General features: G+C 44.0%; 1 protein-coding gene across 1 annotated transcript in view; it reads left to right on the forward strand.

Moving 5' to 3' along the window:
- Positions 1-23222, forward strand: part of LOC114689232 (NACHT, LRR and PYD domains-containing protein 1a-like) — an 85519-nt gene that overhangs the window by 7332 nt on the left and 54965 nt on the right. Inside the window, exons 4-7 of the mRNA XM_037201054.1 lie at positions 3228-3329; positions 5035-5154; positions 8963-9082; positions 11099-11200. Of these exons, the coding sequence (XP_037056949.1) occupies positions 3228-3329; positions 5035-5154; positions 8963-9082; positions 11099-11200 (444 nt within the window). The remainder of the gene's footprint in view (positions 1-3227; positions 3330-5034; positions 5155-8962; positions 9083-11098; positions 11201-23222) is intronic.

Raw genomic sequence — 23222 nt, forward strand, 5'->3', positions numbered from 1 at the left:
AACAATGGGATCCAGAGAGCTCACATTTTCCCCTTACATCTTGCAGATACTCTGTGAAAGTGTGACCTAGAGACAATCTTTGTCTCTCTCTTCAAAGTTCATTCTTCCTTCCCAACCCACATTCAGCCTTGAAACTTTAGACTACCGAACCCATGCCATTACCATTACCTTGGCATCATTTAAAGTGGGATATGGAAAGCCATTCCACACTCGGTGCTCCATTTTCATTATCTGAGTATTCATGCAGCTCACTCCTTGCTCTGCTGGCACCACTATACCATATGGAGATCACAAATTGTCAAGCTGCACACAAGAAGGCCCTTGTATACAGGGATATGGCATGACTACACTGATGAAGTGTAGTTGAGGTAATAGAGTGTTCATGTCTCTATAAACACTAAAGTTCCTCTTAGGCTGAAATCAATATCCTGTCTCTCTTCTGTTACCTTGCCCTTCTCCCAGCTTCCAAGGTGTTCCATTAAAAACAATACCACCACATCCTCTACTTCCATGCACAAGTCTCTCTGTCTATCAGAACCAGGTCCTACAGATGCCTCCTCTCCCTTAGATGCTAAGTAATGACCAAAAGTTATTATATAAAATGTGCCTCAGTCTATGAGGACTTTCACCAAAATTCTCTGACTAATGGACTCTTCTCTTCTGACCTAATTGATTTAGACCAAACACTAAGAAAAGGCACATGGCTTCAAAAATAATATCACTAAAGTGATGAGGACATAACCCCAAAATCCCAGAACCTATGAGATTAAGGGAGAAGGAGCCTGAGCTCCAGGCCAACCTGAACAACACGATGAGATCCTCACTCTCCCTGTGGGATAGTAGCTCAGGGACCCAGATGAGTGATCTGCAGCTCATAGGACGAACATTCAGAGAAAGGACAAGAGTAGTCAAACATGAGTGTGTGAAATCACTGCCATGGCTGGACCCTTTTGATATAGCATCCCTAAGAACTTCATTCTCTCCATGAGGCTCTGGTGCAGGGTAGGAGGTTTATTGGGTAGACCTCAAGATTGTTCTGCTGACCACTACTGCAGCACTCTGACAAGGACACCACTGCTCTCTATTTCCATAGCTTTCCATTTCTCATCTCTTAGCACTACAAGCCCATCCAACCTAGATACAGCTAAACCCCAAGATTCTGGACAACTACTGAGCGCAGAATTAGACCTTTTTAGGGGAAGCCCTCTTTCAGGTAAGTGATATATTTAATAGGAACATTAATATTCTAGATTCAAAAACAAAGGTAAGCTGACCTGGTAGCTGTGGTTTGAATTATGTCCACATAATGGTGTAGCTTCACTGATGAGCATCTACTAAAAGTGGTAACTGAGACATGCAACTCAGGTCGAAGGTCCTAGGAGCCATGGTGGAGTGCTAAGGGACACACATTAGAAATGGTGTCTGAGGCCTCTACAGCTCTGATGTTGCGATTGGCAGAAGAGAAGCAGAACCATGGTGGTAAGCAGTGAGCCTAACATAATTGGCACCCAGAACTCAGTTCAGAATTTTAGGGGACATTAAAGACCTCAGGGGACATGCAGGTGCTGAAATGCAAAAAAAGGTCTCTCCTCTGGACAGGGACACCAAGGAGAAAGGAGGGTTATTCCTCCGCTTCAGGCAGTTTCCTCTGCAGACCTCACTTATTCAATTCTCACCTTCACAGAACACACCCCTGCCTCTTCCTCTTCTCAAGCATTTATCATGCTACATCTCTCCAGTGACAGGATTCAGAGAGAGGGCTTTACTAGTTCAAGCTCCCAGCACATAGAGATAGGCTCAGGGCTGGAATCTAGAACAATGGCAGCCTTATTCATGATTTAGCCCTCACTCATCTTTCTGCTGCTCTGGGAAAGTCCTGCCCATACCTAACCCTTGTCTCTCCCTGCAGAGTCCATTCTTTCCACCCCACATTAAGTCTCAAAAAACAAGGCTACAGAGTTAAAAGCCATTGCCCCTGATTGTCACCTTGGCATTATTTAATGTCTGACATGGAAAAAGCCCTTCAACAATCTGGGTCTCAGTTTCATTATCTGAGCATTCACCATGCTTACCCTTTGCTAAGCTGACACCCACAGCATATACATATTCGTCATCTTCAGGTTGTACCCAAGAGTACACATTTGCACCCAGGGCTTGTGTAAGTCTCCATTGAGATATGGTGGCAGAAGTTAGACTGATCATGTCTCTACAGCCCAGGAGCCTTTTCTTCTAAGTCTCCCACCAAAATCCTTGTCTCTCTTTTCTTTTTCCACACTGTTCCCAGCTTCCATGTTGTTCCATTTAAAGACTTCCACTCTACCCCCAGCTTCCATGCTCACTTTTCACTGATTATCAAAACTGTGATATAAAGATGCTCATTCCTTCCTAGGGATGCCACTTAGCATCCGTCAGGTAGGATTTGAAATATGCACCTCAGGACCCCTGGAAATTTGTCAGAATCTCTCTGCATAATGGGCAATATTTGTTCATAAAACTTTTAGATCCAAAACTAAGAAAAATCTTATGGCTTCAAAAAGAGATTAATAACTTTTCATACGCAAAATACTATAATTCTGGAACCTTCAAATTTAGGGCAGTGGGAGTCTGAGGTGGAGTCCAGGCTAAACTTCATTGTCAGATCTTACCTATCCTTGTGGGTTAGAAAAGCATTGTCCCACATAAGGACTTTGAGGATCACAGAGGAATCGTGACTTACACAAGTACCTGAGTAGACCATGACAGTGTTTTAACTTCATGGTCTCAGAAAACGAAGAGTTTCCTGTAGCATTTGTAAGAGCATCATTCTCTCCATGATAATGTGTGTAAGGGTCTGAGGGGAAGCACACAGGAACCCAGCCTTGCTACCCACATTCCTATTGCTACCTCTCTGGTGATGACACCACCGTCTCTTCCCATGTATTATTCTTCATCTTTTCCTGACTAAAGAAGCACACCCCTTGAGCATTCACCTACCCACCAATGACATGCAGCACTACCATGCATAAACACTGACTTTTGCAGACAATTCAGCTTTTGAGACAAATTCCTCTCTCAAATTTGGAAGCACCTCGATTTTCTACACCAAATGGCCTTTCTGTAGATATTCCATTTTCAGCTAAGGAGCTCATTAAATGAGATAATCAGGAGCTTAGATTCAGAAAATAGATAAGCTGAGCTGGGACCTGTAAATAAGATTTCAAATCCATTTACATTGTGGTCCTCCACAGGTGAACCTACAGCTGTTTTGAGCAGAGGGACAGCTACACCCCAAGATTCTGCACAACTACTCAGTCTAAGTGAAGAAATTTGTAGCATGAGCCCTCCTTCAGGTAAGTGATTTTTTTAATGGGAACAGTAAGATTCTAGATTCAGAAACAAAGGTAAACTATACTCTTAGGTGTGGTTTAGATTATAAGTCTACATAATGGTGTTTTTTCAGAGAGGAGAATCTACCTGAAGTGGAACCTGAGAAAGGCAACTCAGGTGCAAGGTCATAGCAGCTATGGTAGAGTGCTAAGGGACAGACATTAGAAATGGTCGCTGTGCCTTCTACAGATCTGAAGTTGCTTTTTGCAGTTGAGAAGCAGATCAATGGTTGTCAGCAGTGAGCCTAGCCTAAGTGGCACTCAGAGCTCAGCTGAGAAGCTTAGTGAGCACTAAAGACCTCAAGCATCATGTAGGTCCTGAAATGCAAACAAGGTCTCTGCTGTGGACCAGGACACCAAGGAGAGGGTAGGGTTATCCCACAGCTTCAGCCAGTTTCCTCTACAGACTTCCCTTATTCCATTCTCACCTTCCCAGAACACACTCTTGCCTCCTCCTCTTCTCAAGCATTTAACATGCTACATCTCTCCAGTGCACAGGGTCCAGACAGAGGGCTTGACTGGGTCAAGCTCCAGCACATAGAGATAGGCTCACGACTGGTTTCTAGAACAATGAGATCCGGACAGTTCCCTAGTGCCATTTCATCTTGCAGATATTCTGCAAAAGTCTGAACTAGTGACAATCTTTGTCTCTCTCTTCAAAGTTCATCATCCCTTCACACCCCACTTTCAGCATTTAAACTTTAGTCTACCGTACCCATGCCAGTACCTCAGGATCTCACCTTGGCATCATTTAAAGTGTCACATGGAAAGCCATCCCACACTCGGTGCTCTGTTTTCATTATCTGAGTATTCATGCTGCTCACTCCTTGCTCTGCTGTAACCTCTATACCACGTGGAGATCCCAAATCATCAGGCTGCACACAAGAAGGCCCTTGTACACTTGGCTATGGCATGACTCCACTGATGATGTTGTAGGTGAGGTAATAGTGTTCATGTCTCTATCCACACAAAAGTTCCTCTTAGGCTCAAATAAGAATTATGTTTCTCATCTGTTGCCTTGCCCTTCTGCCAGCTTCCAAGCTGTTATATTAAAAACAATAACACCCCATCCTCTACTTCCATGCTCAAGACCCTCTTTCTATCAAAACTATGTCCTACAGATGCCTACCCTCCCTAAGATGCTACCTAGTAAACAAAAGGTATTATATGAAATGTGTGCCTCAGTCTATGAGGACTTTGTCTGAACCTCTCCAATTGATGGACACAGCTATTCCCACCTAGGTGTTTTAGATCAAAGACTCAGAAAAGCCATATGGCTTCAAAAATAATATCATTGCACTGCTGCAGGTATAACCCTATAATCCCAGAACCTGTGAGATTAGGGAGAAAGAGCCTGAGCTCCCAGCCACCTAAACAATACAGTAATATCCTACCAGTCCCTGTGGGATAGTAGCTCAGGCACCCAGGTGAGTGATCTGCAGCGCAAATAAGAATGGACACTCAAAGAAAGGACAAGAATAGTCCAACATAAGTGTGTGAACTCATGGTACCATGGTAGGACCCTTTTGAAATACCACCCCTAAGAGCATCATTCTCTCCACGAGGCTCTGGAGCAGGGTAGGAGGTTTATTGAGTAGACCTCAAGATTGCTCTGGTGAGTGCTACTGCAGCTCTCTGACAAGGACACAACTACTGTCTCTTTCCATAGCTGTCGGTTTATCATCTCTTAGCTCCACACGACCATCTAAGCCACATAAAGCTAAACCCCAAGATTCTGCACAATTTCTGAGTCCAAGAATAGACCTTTTAAGTGGAACCTATTTTTCAGGTAAGTGATATACTTAATGGGAACATTAATATTCTATATTCAGAAACATAGGTGAGTTGACCTGGTAGCTGTGGTTTGAATTATGTCCACATAATGGTGTCTCTTCACGGATGAGCATCTACTTAAAGTGGTAACTGAGATAGTCAACTCAGGTCGAAGGTCCTAGGAGCCATGGTAGAGTGCTAAGGGACACACATTAGAAATGGTGTCTGAGGCCTCTACACCTCGGGTGTTGCATGTGGCAGATGAAAAACAGAATCATGGTGGTCAGCAGTAAGCCTAGCCTAAGTGGCACCCAGAGCTCAGTTCAGAATTTTAGGGGGCATTAGAGACATCAAGGGCCATGAAGGTGCTGAAATGCAAAGAAGGTCTCTCCTCTGGACAGGGACACCAAGAAGAAAAGAGGGTTGTCCCACGGCTTCAGGCAGTTTCTTCTGCAGACCTCACTTACTCAATTCTCACCTTCACATAACACACCCTTGCCTCTTCCTCGTCTCAAGCATTTATCATGCAACAACTCTCCAGTGCACAAGGTCCAGACAGAGGGTTTTAATGCTTCAGGCTCCCAACACATAGAGTTAGGCTCAGTGCTGTAATCTAGAACATTGGGAGCCTTATTCATGATTTAGCCCTCCCTCTTCCTTCTGCTGCTATGTGGAAGAACTGCCCACACCTAACACTTGTCTCTCCCTTCAGAGTCCATTCTTTCCACCCCACATTAAGTCTCAAAAACAAGGCTACAGAGTCAAAAGCCATTGCCCCTGCTTGTCACCTTGGCATTATTTAATGTCTGACATGGAAAAAGCCCTTCAACAATCTGAGTCTCAGTTTCATTATCTGAGCATTCACCATGCTTACCCTTTGCTAAGCTGCCATCCACAGCATATACATACCTCTCATCTTCAGGCTGTAACCAAGAGTACACATTTGCACCCAGGGCTTTTGTAAGTCTCCACTGGGGACATGGTGGCAGAAGTTAGACTGTTCATGTCTCTACAGCCCAGGAGTCTTTTCTTCTTAGTCTTCAACCAGAGTCCTCAAATCTCTTTTCTTTTTCCACACTGTTTCAAATTTCCATTTTGTTTCATTTAAAGGATTCCACTCTACCCCCAGCTTTCATGCTCATGTTTCACTGATTATCAAAACTGTGATTTAAAGAAGCTCATTCCTTCCTAGGGATGCCACTTAGCATCTGTCAGATAGGATTTGAAACATGCACCTCAGGACCCCTGGATGTTTGTCAGAATCTCTGTGCTTTATGGGCAATATTTGTTCATAGAACTTTTAGGTCCAAAGCTAAGAAAAATCTTATGACTTCAAAAAGGGATTAGTAACTTGTCATACGCAAAATACTATTCTTCTGGAACCCTCGAAATTAGGGCAGGAAGAGTCTGAGCTAGAGTCCAGGCTAAACTTCCTTGTCAGATCTTGCCTATCCTTGTGGGTTAGAAAAGCAGAGTCCCACATGAGGAATTTGAGGCTCACAGAGGAATCGAGACTCACACAAGTACCAGAGTAGACCATGACAGTGTTTTAACTTCATGGTCTCAGAGAAGGAAGAGTTTCCTGTAGCTTCTGCAAGAGCATCATTCTCTCCATGAGAATGTGTGGAAGGGTGTGAGGGGAAGCACACAGGAACCCAGCCTTGCTACCCACATTCCTATTGCTACCTCTCTGGTGATGACACCACCACTATCTTCCCATATATAATTCTTTATCTTTCCCGACTCAAGAAGCACACCCCGTGAGCATTTACCTACCCACCAATGACATGCAGCACTACCATGCATAAACACTGACTTTTGCAGGCAATTCAGCTTTTGAGACAAATTCCTCTCTCAAAATTGGAAGCACCTCAAATTTCCACACCAAATGGGCTTTTGGTACAAATTGCATTTTCAGCTAAGGAGCTCATTAAATGAGATAATCAGGAGCTTAGATTCAGAAAATAGATAAGCTGAGCTGGAACCTGTAGATAAGAGTTCAAGTCCATTTACATTGTGGTCCTTCACAAGTGAACCTACACCTGTTTGGAGTACAGGGACATCTACCCCCAAGATTCTGCACAACTACTCAGCCTAAGCAAATTAATTGGTGACATGAGCCCTCTTTCAGGTAAGTGATTTGTTTAATTGGAACTATAAGATTCTAATTTCAGAAACAAATGTTAACTGATCTGGTAGCTGTGGTTTTGGTTACAACTCTACATGATGTTGTTTTTCAGAGAGGAGGATCTACCTGAAGAGGGACCTGAGAAAGGCAACTCAGGTGCAAGGTCCTAGCAGCCATGGTGGAGTGCTAAGGGACACACTTTAGAAATGGCCTCTGAGGCCTCTACAGATCTGAAGTTGCTTTTGGCAGTTGAGAAGCAGATCAATGGTTGTCAGCAGCGAGCCTAGCCTAAGTGGCACCCAGAGCTCAGCTGAGAAGCTTAGTAAGAACTAGAGAACTCAGGGATCAGGCAGGTGCTGAAATGTAAACAAGGTCTCTGCTGTGGACCAGGACACCAAGGAGACGGTAGGGTCGTCCCTCAGCTTCAACCAGTTTCTTCTACAGACTTCCCTTATTCCATTCTCACCTTCCCAGAACACACTCTTGCCTCTTCCTCTTTCATTTAACATGCTACATCTCTCCAGTGCACAGTGTCCAGACAGAGGGCTTGACTGGGTCAAGCTCACAGCATATAGAGATAGGCTCAGGACTGGATTCTAGAACAATGGGAGCCTGAGAGCTCACTAGTGCCATTTGACTTGCAGATATTCTGCAAAAGTCTGAACTAGTGACAATCTTTGTCTCTCTCTTCAAAGTTCATCATCCCTTCACACCCCACATTCAGCCTTTAAACTTTAGTCTACTGTACTCATGTCATTACCGCTGGTTCTCACCTTGGCATCATTTAAAGTGTCACATGGAAAGCCATCCCACACTCGGTGCTCTGTTTTCATTATCTGAGTATTCATGCTGCTCATTCCTTGCTCTGCTTTAACATCTATACCATGTGAAGATCCCTAATCGTCAAGCTATACACAAAAAGGCCCTTGTACACTGGGCTGTGGCATGACTCCACTGATGCTGTTATAGTGGAGGTAATAGTGTTCATGTCTCTATCCACACAAAAGTTCCTCTTAGGCTCAAATCAGTATCCTCTCTCTCATCGGTTGTCTTGCCCTTCTCCCATCTTCCAAGTTGTTCCATTAAAAACATACCACCCCTTCCTCTACTTCCATGCTCAAGTCTCTCTGTCTATCAAAACTGTGTCCTACAGATGCCTAAACTCGCTAAGATGCTACCTAGTGACCAAAATTATTATATGAAATGTGTGCCTCAGTCTAAGAAGACTTGGTCTGAACCTCCTCAAATGATGGACATAGATGTTCCCTCCTAGATGTTTTAGATCAAAGAATAAGAAAAGGCATATGGCTTCAAAAACAAGATCATTACCCTGCTGGGGACATAATCCTAAAACCCAGAACCTGTGAGATTAAGGGAGTAGGAACCTGAGATCCAGGCCAACCTGAACAACACAGTGAGATCTTACCTGTTCCTGTGGAATAGTAGCTCAGGGACCCAGGTTAGTGATCTGTAGCTCACAGGATGGGCACTCAAGAAAGGACAAGAGTAGTCCAGCATGAGTGTGAACATCATGGTGCCATGGCAGGACTCTTTTGATATAACACCCCTAAGAGCATCATTCTCTGCATAAGGCTCTGGAGCAGGGTAGATGGTTAAGTGAGTAGACCTCAAGATTGCTCTGCTGACTGCTACTGCAGGTCTCTGACAAGGACACCACTGCTCTCTCTTTCCATAGCTCTCAGTGTATCATCACTTAGCTCCACAAGCCTATCCAACACAGATACAGCTAAACCACAAGATTCTGCACAACTACTGAGCCCAGGATTAGACCTATTTAGTGGAAGCCCTCTTTCAGGTAAGTGATATATTTAATGGGAACATTAATATTCTAGATTCAGAAACAAAGATAATCTGACCCGGTAACTGTGGTTTTTACTATTGTCCACATAATGGTGTCTCTTCACTGATGTGCATCTAATTAAAGTGGGACCTGAGACAGGCAACTCATGTGGAAGGTCCTAGCAGCCATGGTGGAGTGCTAGGGTACATACTTTAGAAATGGTGTGCGAGGCCTCTACAGCTCTGATGTTGTGTTTGGCAGATGAGAAGCAGAACCATGGTGGTCAGCAATGAGCCTAGCCTAAATGGCACCCAGATCTCAGTTCAGAATTTTAGGGGGCATTAAAGACCTCAGGGGACATGCAGGTGCAGAAATGCAAAAAAGGTCTCTCCTCTGGACAGGATCACCAGGGAAAAAGGAGGGTTGTCCCTCGGCTTCAGGCAGTTTGTTCTAAAGAACTCACTTTTTCAATTCTCACCTCCACAGAACAAACCTTTGCCTCTTCCTCTTCTCAAGCATTTACCATGCAACATCTCTCCAGTGCACAGGGCCCAGACAGGGGCGTTATTGCTACAAGCACCCAGCACGTAGAGATAGACTCAGGGCTGGATTCTAGAACAATGGCAGCCTTATTCATGATTTAGCCCTAACTCATCCTTCTGATGCTCTGTGAAAGTTCTGCCCATACTTAACTCTTGTCTCTCCCTTCAGAGTCCATTCTTTCCACCCCACATTAAGTCTCAAAAACAAAGGCTACAGAGTTAAAAGCCATTGCCCCTACATGTCACCTTGGCATTATTTAACGTCTGACATGGAAAAAGCCCTTCAACCGTCTGGGTCTCAGTTTCATTATCTGAGCATTCACCATGCTTACCCTTTGCTAAGCTGACACCCACAGCATATACATATCCCTCATCTTCAGGCTGTACCCAAGAATATACATTTGCACCCAGGGCTTGTGTAAGTCTCCATTGAGGATACGGTGGCAGAAGTTAGACTGCTCATGTCTCTACAGCCCAGGAGCCTTTTCCTCTTTGTCTCCCACCAGAATCCTCGATTCTCTTGTCATTTTCCGCACTGTTCCCAGCTTCCATGCTGTTCCATTTAAAGGCTTCCACTCTACCCCATCTTGCATGCTCACGTTTTACTGATTATCAAAACTGTGATTTAAAGAAGCTCATTCCTTCCTAGGAATGCCACTTGGCATCTCTAAGATATGATTTGAAATATGCACATCAGTACCCCTGGAAGTTTGTCAGAATCTCTCTACATAATGGGCAATATTCATTCATAGAACTTTTAGATCCAAAACTAAGAAAAATCTTATGGCTTCAAAAAGAGATTAGTGACTTGTCATACACAAAATACTATAATTCTGGAACCTTCAAAATTAGGGCAAGAAGAGTCTGAGCTAGAGTCCAGGCTAAACCTCCTTGTCAGATCTTACCTATCCTTGTGGGTTAGAAAAGCAGAGTCCCACATGAGGAATTTGAGGCTCACAGAGGAATCGAGACTCACACTAGTACCAGAGTAGACCATGACAGTGTTTTAACTTCATGGTCTCAGAGAAGGAAGAGTTTCCTGTAGCTTCTGCAAGAGCATCATTCTCTCCATGAGAATGTGTGGAAGGGTGTGAGGGGAAACACACAGGAACCCAGCCCTGCTACACATGTTCCTATTTCTACCTCTCTGGTGATGACACCACCACTGTCTTTTCCCATATATAATTCTTTATCTTTTCCTGACTCAAGAAGCACACCCCGTGAGCATTTACCTACCCACCAATGACATGCATCACTACCATGCATAAACACTGATTTTGCAGGCAATTCAGCTTTTGAGACAAATTCCTCTCTCAAATTTGGAAGCACTTCAATTTTCTACACCAAATGGGCTTTCGGTACAAATTCCATTTTCAGCTAAGGAGCTCATTAAATGAGATAATCAGGAGCTTAGATTCAGAAAATAGATAAGCTGAGCTGGGAACTGTAGATAAGAGTTCAAGTCCATTTAGACTGTGGTCTTTCACAGGTGAACCTACCGATGTTTGGAGCACAGGGACATCTGGCCTCCAAGATTCTGCACAAATACTCAGCCTAGGTGAAGAAATTTGTGGCATGAGACCTCTTTCAGGTAAGTGATTTGTTTAATGGGAACAATAAGATTTCAGAAACAAATGTAAACTGAAATGGTAGATGTGGTTTTGATTGTAAGTCCACATAATGGTGTTTCTTCAAAGAGAAGCATCTACCTGAAGTGGACCTGAGAAAGGCAACTCAGGTGCAAGGTCGTAGCAGCCATGGTGGAGTGCTAAGGGACAGACATTAGAAATGGTCACTGTGCCCTCTACAGGTCTGATGTTGCTTTTTGCAGTTGAGAAGCAGATCAATGGTTGTCAGCAGTGAGCCTAGCTTATGTGGCATCCAGAACTCAGCTGTATTTCTTAGTGAGCACTAAAGACCTCAGAGGTAATGCAGGTCCTGAAATGCAAACAAGGTCTCTGCTGTGGACCAGGACACCAAGGAGAGGGTAGGGTCATCCCTCAATTCAGACGGTTTCTACGACAGACTTCCCATTTTCCATTCTCACCTTCCCAGAACACACCCTTGCCTCTTCCTCTTCTCAAGCATTTAACATGCTACATCTCTCCAGTGCACAGTGTCCAAACAGAGGTCTTTACTGTTCAAGAATCCAGCACATAGTTATAGACTCAGGACTGGATTCTAGAACAATGGGAGCCTGAGAGCTCACTTGTTCTATTTCATCTTGGAGATATTCTGTGAACGTTTGACCTAGTGATAATCTTTGTCTCTCTCTTCAAAGTTCATTCTTCTTTCCCAACCCTATTTCAGCCTTTAAACTTGAGTCTACCAATACTAGGCCAGTAACTCTGATTGTCACTTTGGCATCATTTGAAGTGTAACATGAAAATCCATTCCACACTCTGTGCTCTGTTTTCATTATCTGAGTATTCATGAAACTCACTCCTTGCATGCTGCCACGACTATACCATGTGGAGATCCCAAATCATCAGGCTGCACACAGGAAGGCCCTTTTACACTGGGCTATGGCATGACTCCACTGAAGAGGTTGTAGTTGAGATAATAGTGTTCATGTCTCTATCCACACAAAAGTTCCTCTTACCTGAAATCAGTTTCCTGTCTCTCTTCTGTTACCTTGCCCTTCTCCCAGCTTCCAAGTTGTTCCATAAATATAAATATCACACCATCCTCTACTTCCGTGCTCAAGTTCCTCTGTCTATCAAAACTGTGTTTTACCTATGCCTACCCTTCCTAAGATGCTACATAGTAACCAAAAGTTATTATATGAAATGTGTGCCTCAGTCTATGAGGACTTTGTCTGAACCTCTCCAACTGAATGACACAGCTATTCCCACCTAGATGCTTTATACCAAAGACTAAGAAAGGCATATGGCTTCAAAATTAAGAACACTAAACTGTTGGGGACATAACCCTATAATCCCAGAACCTGTGAGATTAAGAGAGAAGGAGCCTGAGCTCCAGGCCAGTCTGAACAACACAGTGAGATCCTACCTGTTCTGTAGGATAGTAGCTCAGGGACCCAGATGTTTGATCCGCAGCTCACAGGATGGACACTCAAGAAAGGACAAGAGTAGTCTAGCATGAGTGTGAAACTCATAGTGCCATGGCAGTACCATTTTGATATAGCACTGCTAAGAGCATCATTCTCTCCATGAGGCTCTGGAGCAGGGTAGGAGGTTTATTGAATAGACCTCAAGATTGCACTGCTGACTGATACTGCAGCTCTCTGACAAGGACACCACTACTGTCTCTTTCCATAGCTGTCGGTTTATCATCTCTTAGCTCCACAAGCCAACCCAACCCAGATAGAGCTAAACCCCAAGATTCTGCACAACTACTGAGCCCAGGAATAGACCTTTTTAGTGGAAGTCCTCTTTCAGGTAATAATCTATTTAATGGGAACATTAATATTCTAGATTCAGAAACAAAGGTAAGCTGACCTGGTAGCTGTGATTTTGATTTTATGTCCACATAATGGTGTTTCTTCACTAATGAACATATACTTAAAGTGGGACCTCAGAGAGGCAACTCAGGTGGAAGGTCCTAGGAGCCATAGTGGAGTGCTAAGGGACACACATTAGAAATGGTCTCTGAGGCCTCTACAACTCTGAGGTTGCGTTTGGCAGATGAGAAGCAGAAACATGTTGGTCAGCAGTGAGCCTAGCCTAACTGGCACCCAGAGCTCAGTTCAGAATTTTAGGGGGCATTAAAGACCTCAGGGGACACATAAGTCCTGAAATGCAGAGAAGATCTCTCCTCTGTACAGGGACACCAAAGAGAAAGGAGGGTTGTCGCTCGGCTTCAGGCAGTTTCTTCTGCAGACTTCCGTTATTCAATTCTCAACTTCACAGAACACACCCTTGCCTCTTCCTCTTCTCAAGCATTTGCCAGGCTACATCTCACCAGTGCACAGGTTCCAGACAAAGAGCTTGACTGGTTCAAGCTCCCAACACATAGAGTTAGGCTCAGGGCTGTAATCTAGAACACTCGGAGCCTTACTCATGATTTAGCCCTCCCTCTTCCTTCTGCTGCTCTGTGGAAGAACTGCCCATACCTAACCCCTTGTCTCTCCCTACAGAGTCCATTCTTTCCACCCCACATTAAGTCTCAAAATAAAGGCTAAACAGTCAAAAGCCATTGCCCCCGCTTTTCACCTTGGCATTATTTAATGTCTGACATGGAAAAAGCCCTTCAACAATCTGGGTCTCAGTTTCATTATCTGAGCATTCACCATGCTTACCCTTTGCTAAGCTGCCATCCACAGCATATACATGTCCCTAATCTTCAGGCGGTACCCAAGAATACACATTTGCACCCAGGGCTTGTGTAAGTCTCCATTGAGGATATGGCGGCAGAAGCTAGACTGCTCATTTCTCTACAGACCAGGAGCCTTTCCCTCTTTGTCTCCCACCAGAATCCTCGACTCTCTTTTCTTTTTTCACATTGTTCCCAATTTCCATGTTGTTCCATTTAAAGGATTCCACTCTACCCACAGCTTTCTTGTTCACATTTCATGATTATCAAAACTGTGATTTAAAGATGCTCATTCCATCCTAAGAATGCCACTTAGCATCTGTCAGATAATGATTTGAAATATGCACCTCAGTACCCCTGGAAGTTTGTCAGAATCTCTGTGCTTTATGGGCAATATTTGTTCATAGAACTTTTAGATCCAAAGCTAAGAAAAATCTTATGGCTTCAAAAAGAGATTAGTAACTTGTCATACTAAAATACTATAATTCTGGAACCTTCAAAATTAGGGCAGGAGGAGTCTGAGCTAGAGTACAGGCTAAACTTCCTTGTAAGATCTTACCTATCCTTGTGGGTTAGAAAAGCAGAGTCCCACATGAGGAATTTGAGGCTCACAGAGGACCTGAGACTCCCACTAGTACCAGAGTAGACCATGACAGTGTTTTAACTTCATGGTCTCAGAGAAGGAACAGTTCCCTGTAGCATCTGCAACAGCATCATTTTCTCCATGATAATATGTGGAAGGGTGTGAGGGGAAGCACACAGGAACCCAGCCTTGCTACCCACATTCCGATTGCTACCTCTCTGGTGATGACACCACCACTGTCTTTTCCCATATATAATTCTTTATCTTTTCCTGACTCAAGAAGCACACCCCGTGAGCATTTACCTACCCACCAATGACATGCATCACTACCATGCATAAACACTGATTTTGCAGGCAATTCAGCTTTTGAGACAAATTCCTCTCTCAAATTTGGAAGCACCTTGATTTTCTACACCAAAAGAGCTTTCGGTACAATTTCCATTTTCTGCTTAGGAGTTCATTAAATGAGATTATCACGAGTCCAGATTCAGACAATAGATAAGCTGAGCTGGGACCTGTAGATAATATTTCAAGTACATTTAGATTGTGGTCTTCACAGGTGAACCTACAGTTGTTTGGAGCCCAAGGACATCTACCCCCGAAGATTGTGCACAACTATTCAGCGTAAGGAAAGAAATTGATGACATGAGCCCTCTTTCCGGTAAGTGATTTGTTTAATGGGAACAATAAGATTCAAGTTTTAGAAACAAATGTAAACTGAACTGGTAGCTGTGATTTTTATTTTATGTCCACATAATGGTGATTCTACAGAGAGGAGCATCTACCTGAAGTGGGACCTGAGAAATGCAACTCAGGTGCAAGGTCCTAGCAGCCATAATGGAGTGCTAAGGGACACACATTAGAAATGGTCAAGGAGGCCTCTTCAGATCTAATGTTGCTTTTGCTAGTTGAGAAACAGATCAATGGTTATCAGCAGTGAGCCTAGCCTAAGTGGCACCCAGAGTTCAGCTGAGAATCTTAGTGAGCACTAAAGACCTCAGAGGTCAGGCAGGTCCTGAAATGCAAACAAGTCTCTCCTGTTGACCAGGACACCAAGGAGAGGTTAGGGTCGTCCCTCAATTCAGACAGTTTCCTCTACAGACTTCCCTTATTCCATTCTCACCTTCCCAGAACACACTCTCGCCTCTTCCTCTTCTCAGGCATTTTACATGCTACATCTGTCCAGTGTACAGTGTCCAAACAGAGATCTTTACTTGTTCAAGCTCCCGGCACATACTGATAGATTCAGGACTGGATTCTAGAACAATCGGAGCCTGAGAGCTCACTCGTTCCCTTTCATCTTGGAGATATTCTGAGAAGGTCTGACCTAGTGATAATCTTTGTCTCTCTCTTCAAAGTTCATTCTTCTTTCCCACCCCATATTCTGCCTTTAAACTTTAGTCTACTGATACCAGGCCAGTAACTCTGGTTGTCATTTTGGCATCATTTGAAGTGTAACATGGAAAGCCATTCCACACTCTGTGCTCTGTTTTCATTATCTGAGTATTCATGCAGCTCACTCCTTGTTCTGTTGCTACCACTATATCTTGTGGAGATACCAACTCATCAGGCTGCACACAGGAAGGCCCTTGTACACTGAGCTATGGCATGACTCCACTGATGATGTTGTAGTTGAGGTAATAGTGTTCATGTCTCTATCCACACAAAAGTTCCTCTTAGGCTGCAATCAGTTTCCTGTCTCTCCTCTGTTACCTTGCCCTTCTCCCAGCTTCTAAGGTGTTCCATTAAAATAAATACCACCCCATGCTCTACTTCCATGCTCAACTTCCTCTGTCTATCAAAACTGTGTCTTACAGATGCCTACCCTTCCTAAAATGCTACATAGTAACCAAAAGTTATTATATGAAATGTGTGCCTCAGTCTATGAGGACTTGGTCTGAACCTCTGCAACTGATGGACACAGCTATTCCCACCTAGATGTCTTAGACCAAAGACTGAGAAAAGGCATATGGCTTTAAAAATATGAACACTAAACTGTTGCGGACATAATCCTATACTCCCAGAACCTGTGAGATTAAGGGAGAAGGAGCCTGAGCTCCAGGCCAATCTGAACAACACAGTGAAATTCTATATGTTCCTGTGGGATAGTAGCTCAGGGACCCAGATGAGTGATCTGCAGCTCACAGGTTGGACACTCACAGAAAGGACAAAAATAGTCCAGCATGATTTTGAACCTCATGGTGCCATGGCAGGACCCTTTTGATATAGCACCCCTAAGAGCATCATTCTCTCCACGAGGCTCTGGAGCAGGGTAGGAGGTTTATTGAGTAGACCTCAAGATTGCTCTGGTGACTGCTACTGCAGCTCTCTGACAAGAACACCACTACTGTCTCTTTCCATAGCTTTCCGTTTATCATCTCAAAGCTCCCCAAACCAACCCAACCCAAATCCAGCTAACCCCCAGGATTCTCCACAACTACTGAGACCAGTAATAGGCCATTTTAGCAGAAGCCAACTTTTAGGTAAGTGATTTGTTACTGTTAATAACATTCTTGTTTGAGAAACAAAGGTAAACTGAACTGCTAGCTGTGGTTTTGATTTTATGTCCAACTAACTGTTTTTCTTCAGGGAGGAGCATCTACCTGAAGAGGGACCTGAGAAAGGCAACTCAATTGCAAGGTCCTAGCAGCCATGGTGGAGTGCTAAGGGACACACATTAGAAATGGTCACTGAGGCCTCTACAGATTTGATGTTGCTTTTGGCAGTTGAGAAGCAGATCAATGGTTGTCAGCAGTGAGCCTAGCCTAAGTGGCTCCCAGAGCTCAGCTCGGAATTTAAGTGGGCACTAAAGGCCTCAGGGGTCATGCAGGTCCTGAAATACAAAGAACATCTCTCCTCTGGACATGGACACCAAGGACAGGGTAGGATTGTCTTTCGCTTCAGCCAGTGTCTAATACAGGCTTCACTTATTCCATTCTCACCTTCCCAGAACACACCCTTGCCTCTTCCCCTTCTCCAGCATTTAACATGCTACATCTCTCCAGTGCACAGGGTCCAGACAGAAGGCTTGACTGGTTCAAGCTCCCAACACATAGAGATAGGCTCTGGGCTGGAATCTAGAACAATAGGATCCTGAGAGCTCACTAGTTCCCTTTCATCTTGTAGATTCTCTGTGGAAGTCTGACCCAGAGACAATCTTTGTCTCTCTCTTCAAAGTTCATTCTTCCTTCCCAACCCACATTCAGCCTTGAAACTTTAGACTGCAGAACCCATGCCAGTACCTCTGGTTGTCACCTTGGCATTATTTAAAGTGTGACATGGAAAGTCATTCCACACTCTGTGCTCTCTTTTTCTTTATGTGGGTATTCATGCAGCTTACTCCTTGCTTTGATGCCACCACTATACCATGTGGAGATCCAAAATCATCGGGCTGCACACAAGAAGGCCCTTGTACACATGGCTATGGCATGACTCCACTGATGATGTTGTAGTTGAGGTAATAGTGTTCATGTCTCTATCCACACAAAAGTTCCTCTTAGGCTGCAATCATTTTCCGGTTTCTCCTCTTTTACCTTGCCCTTCTCCCAGCTTCTGAGGTGTTCCATTAAAAACTATATCACTCCTTCCTATACTTCCATGCTCGAGTCCTTCTGTCTATTAAAACTGTGTCCTACAGAAGCCTCCCCTCCCTAAGATGCTAATTCATTATCAAAAGTTATTATATGAAATGTCCTTCAGTCTATGAAGCCTTTTTCCAAAATTCTCTGACTGATGGACTCTTGTGTTCTGAACTAGTTGTTTTAGATCGCACACTAAGAAAAGGCATAAGGCTTCAAAAATAAGATCACTAAAGTGCTGCGGACATAACCCTATAATCCCAGAACCTGTGAGATTAGGGAAGAAACAGCCTGAGCTCCAGAGCACCTGAAAAATACAGTAATATCCTACCAGTCCCTGTGGGATAGTAGTTCAGGGACCCAGATGAGTGATCTACAGCTCAAATAAGAATGGACACTCACAGAAAGGAAAAGAGTAGTCTAACATGAGTGTGTGAACTCATGGTGCCATGGCAGGACCCTTTTGATATAGCACAGGAACATCATTCTTTCCATGAGGCTCTGGAGCAGGGTAGGCGGTTTATTGAGTAGACCTCAAGATTGCTCTGGTGAGTGCTACTGCAGCTCTCTGACAAGGACAGCACCACTGTCTGTTTTGATAGCTTTCGGTTTATCATCTCTTAGCTCCACAAGCCTACCCAAACCAGATTCAGCTAAACCCCAAGATTCTGGACAACTAGACAACTATTGAGACCAGGAATAGACCATTTTAGTGCAAGCCCTCTTTCAGGTAAGTGATATATTTAATGGGAACATTAATATTCTAGATTCAGAAACAAAGGTAAGCTGACTTAGTAGCTGTGATTTTGATTTAATGTCCACATAATGGTGTTTCTTCACTGATGAATATACTTAAAGTGGGACCTGAGACAGGCAAATCAGGTGGAAGGTCCTAGGAGCCATGGTGGAGTGCTAAGGGACATACATTAGAAATGGTCTCTGAGGCCTCTACAGCTCTGAGGTTGCGTTTGGCAGATGAGAAGCAGAAACATGGTGGTCAGCAGTGAGCCTAGCCTAATTGGCACCCAGAGCTCAGTTCAGAATTTTAGGGGGCATTAGAGACTTCAGGAGACATGTAGGTCCTGAAATGCAGAGAAGTTCTCTCCTCTGGACAGGGACACCAAGGAGAAAGGAGGGTTGTCCCTCAGCTTTAGGCAGTTTCTTCTGCAGACTTCACTTATTCAATTTTCACCTTCCCAGAAAAAAACCCTTGCCTCTTCCTCTTCTCAAGCATTTACCAGGCTACATCTCTCCAGTGCACAGGGTCCAGAAAGTGAGCTTTACGGCTTCAAGCTCCCAGTACATAGAGATAGGCTCAGGGCTGGAATCTAGAACATTGGGAGTCTTAATCATGATTAAGCCCTCCCTCATCCTTCTGCTCTGTGAAAGAACTGCCAACACCTAACCCTTTTCTCTCCCTTCAGAGTCCATTCTTTCCACCCCACATTAAGTCTCAAAAACCAAGGCTACAGAATCAAAAGCCATTGCCCCTGCTTGTCACCTTGGCATTATTTAATGTCTGACATGGAAAAAGCCCTTCAACAATCTATGTCTCAGTTTCATTATATGTGCATTCACCATGCTTACCCTTTGCTAAGCTGACACACACAGCATATACATATCCCTCATTGTCAGGCGGTACCCAAGAATATACATTTGCACCCAGGGCTTGTGTAAGTCTCCACTGGGGACATGGTGGCAGAAGTTAGACTGTTCATGTCTCTATAGGCCAGGGGTCTTTTCTTCTTAGTCTCCAACCAGAGTCTTCGACTCTCTTTTCTTTATCCACACTCTTCCCAATTTCCATGTTAATCCATTTAAAGGCTTCCTTCTACCCCCAGCTTCCATGCTCACGTTTCACTATCAAAACTCTGATATAAAGATGCACATCCCTCCTAGGGACACAACTTAGCATCTGTCAGATATGATTTGAAATATGCACCTCAGTACCCCTGGAAGTTTGTCAGAATCTCTTTGCATAATGGGCAATATCCATTCATAGAGCTTATAGATCCAAAACTAAGAAATATCATAGGCTTCAAAAAAGAGAATAGTAGCTTTTTGTACACAAAATCCTGTATTTCTAGAACCTTCAAAATTAGGCCAGGAGGAGTCTGAGCTGGAGGCCAGCCTACACTATCTTGTGAGATCTTACCTATCTCTCTGGGATTAAAACACAGAGACACACATGAGGAGTCTGTGGTTCAAATAAGAATGGAGACTCACACAATTCTAGAGTAGACCAGCAAATGTGTGTAAACTTCATGGTCCTGTAGCAGGACCAGTTCCCTGTAGCACCTGCAAGAGCATCATTCTCTGCATGTGATTGTGGAGGAGGGTGTGAGGGTAAGGACCTAGGACCCCAGCCTTGCTACCCAAGTTACTCTTGCTACCTCTCTGATTGAGACACCACCACTATCTCTTCCATAGACAATTCTTCATCACTTCCTGGCTCAAGAGTCATACCCAGTGTACATTCACCTATCCACCAAGGACATATAATACTACAGAGCCTAGGAGTGGTGTCTGACAGACAGACCAATTCCATGTTCTTATAAGGAGCTCATTAAATGAAAAAATCAGGAAACTAGGTTCAGAAGAAAGATATGCTGAACTGGGAACTGTAGATAAGATTTCACATCCATGTAGATGGAGGTTCTTCACAGATGAGCCTATAGCTGTGTGGGGACTGGGACAGGCAACTCAAATGGAAGGCCAAGGGGCCATGGTGGAGTGCTAAGAGTCACAGTCTAGAAAGGACACCTCTAAGCTCTGCATTGCTGAAGCCATGTTTGACACATGGAGAAACAAATCCATGGGTGTCAATAGAGAGCCTATCACAACTTGCACCAAGAGTTCAGCTCAAATATGACTGAGCTCTGAATCTCAGGGGTCATATAGTCCTGAAGCTCAAAGAAGGTCTGTGATCTTGAGCTAGACCCCAAGGAGAGGGCAGGTTTTTCCTCACCTTCAGCCACTATCTTCTACTGACTCTCCTGTATCTAGTTATCCAGTCCATACCCTTGCCTCTTACTCATCTCAAGTATTATAGTAGCCTTCTCTGTACAGCTCACAAGGTCTAGAGAGTGAGCTTAACTTGTCCTAACTCATAGAGGCAGGCACAGGGCTGGAATCGAGAACAATGGGAGCCTGAGAGCTCACTAATTCCACTTCATCTTGCAGATTCTCTGTGAAAGTCCTGCCTATAACTAACCCTTGTCTCTCTCCTCAAAGTTCATTCTTCCTTCCCATGCCACATTCAGCCTTGATTCTTTAGACTACTGAACCCATGTCATTTCCTCTGGTTGTCCCCTTGACATTCTTTAAGGTGTGACATGGAAATTTATTCCATACTCTGTGCTCCATTTTCATTATCTGAGTATTCATGCTGCTCACCCCTAGCTCTGCTGCCACCTCTATACCATGTAGAGATCCCAGATCTTCAAGCTGCATACAAGAAGGCCCTTGCACACATGGCTTAGATATGACTCCATTGACGATACTGTAGCTGAGGTAATAGTGTTCATGGCTCTATCCCAAAAGTTTCTCATAGGCTCACACCAGTATCCTGTTTCTCATTTCTTTTCCTAATATTCCCATATTCCAAATTGTTCTATTGAAACAATTCCACTTGATCTAGGACTTGCATGCTCAAGATTCATTGTCTATCAAAGTGTGTTTCAAAGTGCCTCACCTCCTCTCTAGAATGCCATTTTTATTATCTGATCATTCAAGATGCCCCACCTTTGTTTGGCTGACACCCAAAACTGGTCCTTATCTCACATATTCAGCCTGCACACAAGAAGAGCCTTTCACTCTGGGCTTGGGTAAGACTCCACTGATGATATGGTTGCAGAGATTAGACTGCTCATGTCTCGATCCAGCCCCAAAGAATTTTCCTCTTAGGCTCCACCAGTATACTTTCTCTTCTCTTTACCCCTCCCTGCTCCCAGCTTCAAAGTTGCTCCATTTGAAACAAAACCACCCCATTCTCTACTTCCATGCACAAATCTCATTGTATATCAAAACTGTGTCTGATAGATGCCTACCATCCCTATGATGCACTCAGTAACCAAAAGTTATTATATAAAATATGTGAATCAGTCTCTGAGGACTTTTTCTAAATCTCTCTGACTGATGGGCACTACTGTTCCCACCAAGATGTTTTAGATCGAAGACTGACACAAGGAAAATGGTTTCCGAAATAAGATCATTAAACTGTGGACATATCCCTATAATCCCAGAACCTGTGCAATTAAGAGAGAAGGAGCCTGAGCTCCAGTCCAACATGAACTACACAGTGAGATCTTACATGTCCCTGTGGATAGTAGCTCAGGGACCCACAAGAGGAATCTCCAGCTCAAAAAGGAATGGACACTCACACAAAGAACGAGTGTAGACCAGCATGAGTGTGTGATCCTTATCGCCCTAGAGCAGCTTCCTTTCACTTCAGCACCTTTTTGAGCATCATTCCCTCCATGAGGCTCTTGATAAAGTTATGAGGTTAATCGGCAGACTCACCATTGCTTTGATGACTGCTTATGGCACTCTCTGACAAGGACACTACCACTGTTTCTTCCATTGCATTTCCTTCATCATCTCTGGCTCCACAAGCCACCCAACTATATACAGCTTCCCCACAAGATTCTGCACAACTACTGAGCTCAAGCGCATGGAATTTGTAGGATGAGACCTCATTCAGGTAAGTGACTTGTTTAATGGGAACGTTAAGATTCTACCTTCAGAAACAAAGGTAAGCTGAGCTGGTAGCCTTGGAATGCAACTTTGAGTGCACAACATGTTGGTTCTTCACAGGTGAGCCTCTGGTTGTAGTGGACCTGGGACACTCAACTCAAATAGGTCTAGAAGTGTGTTGAATTGGTAAATGTTTACAGGCTCAATGATCTCACTGGGTCTCTGCAGTACTGACATTGGTTTGATATAAGGGAACCTCGAATCTCTGGTGGTCAGCAGTGAGTCTTCCTACTTGAATCCAGAGTTTCATCTTAAAATATAAATGTTGATCTGAAATTCCAGGGGTCATGTGTATTCTGAAATACAAAGAAGGTGTCTTCTCTTGAGATGGATACCAAGGAGTGGGTATGCTCCTGCCTCAGCTTCAGCCAGTGTCTTCTACCACCTCCCTTACTTATCACTTACCCAGGCCACACCCTTGC

This window comes from Peromyscus leucopus, chromosome 8b, assembly GCF_004664715.2.
Source record: "Peromyscus leucopus breed LL Stock chromosome 8b, UCI_PerLeu_2.1, whole genome shotgun sequence".
Lineage (NCBI taxonomy): Eukaryota > Metazoa > Chordata > Mammalia > Rodentia > Cricetidae > Peromyscus > Peromyscus leucopus.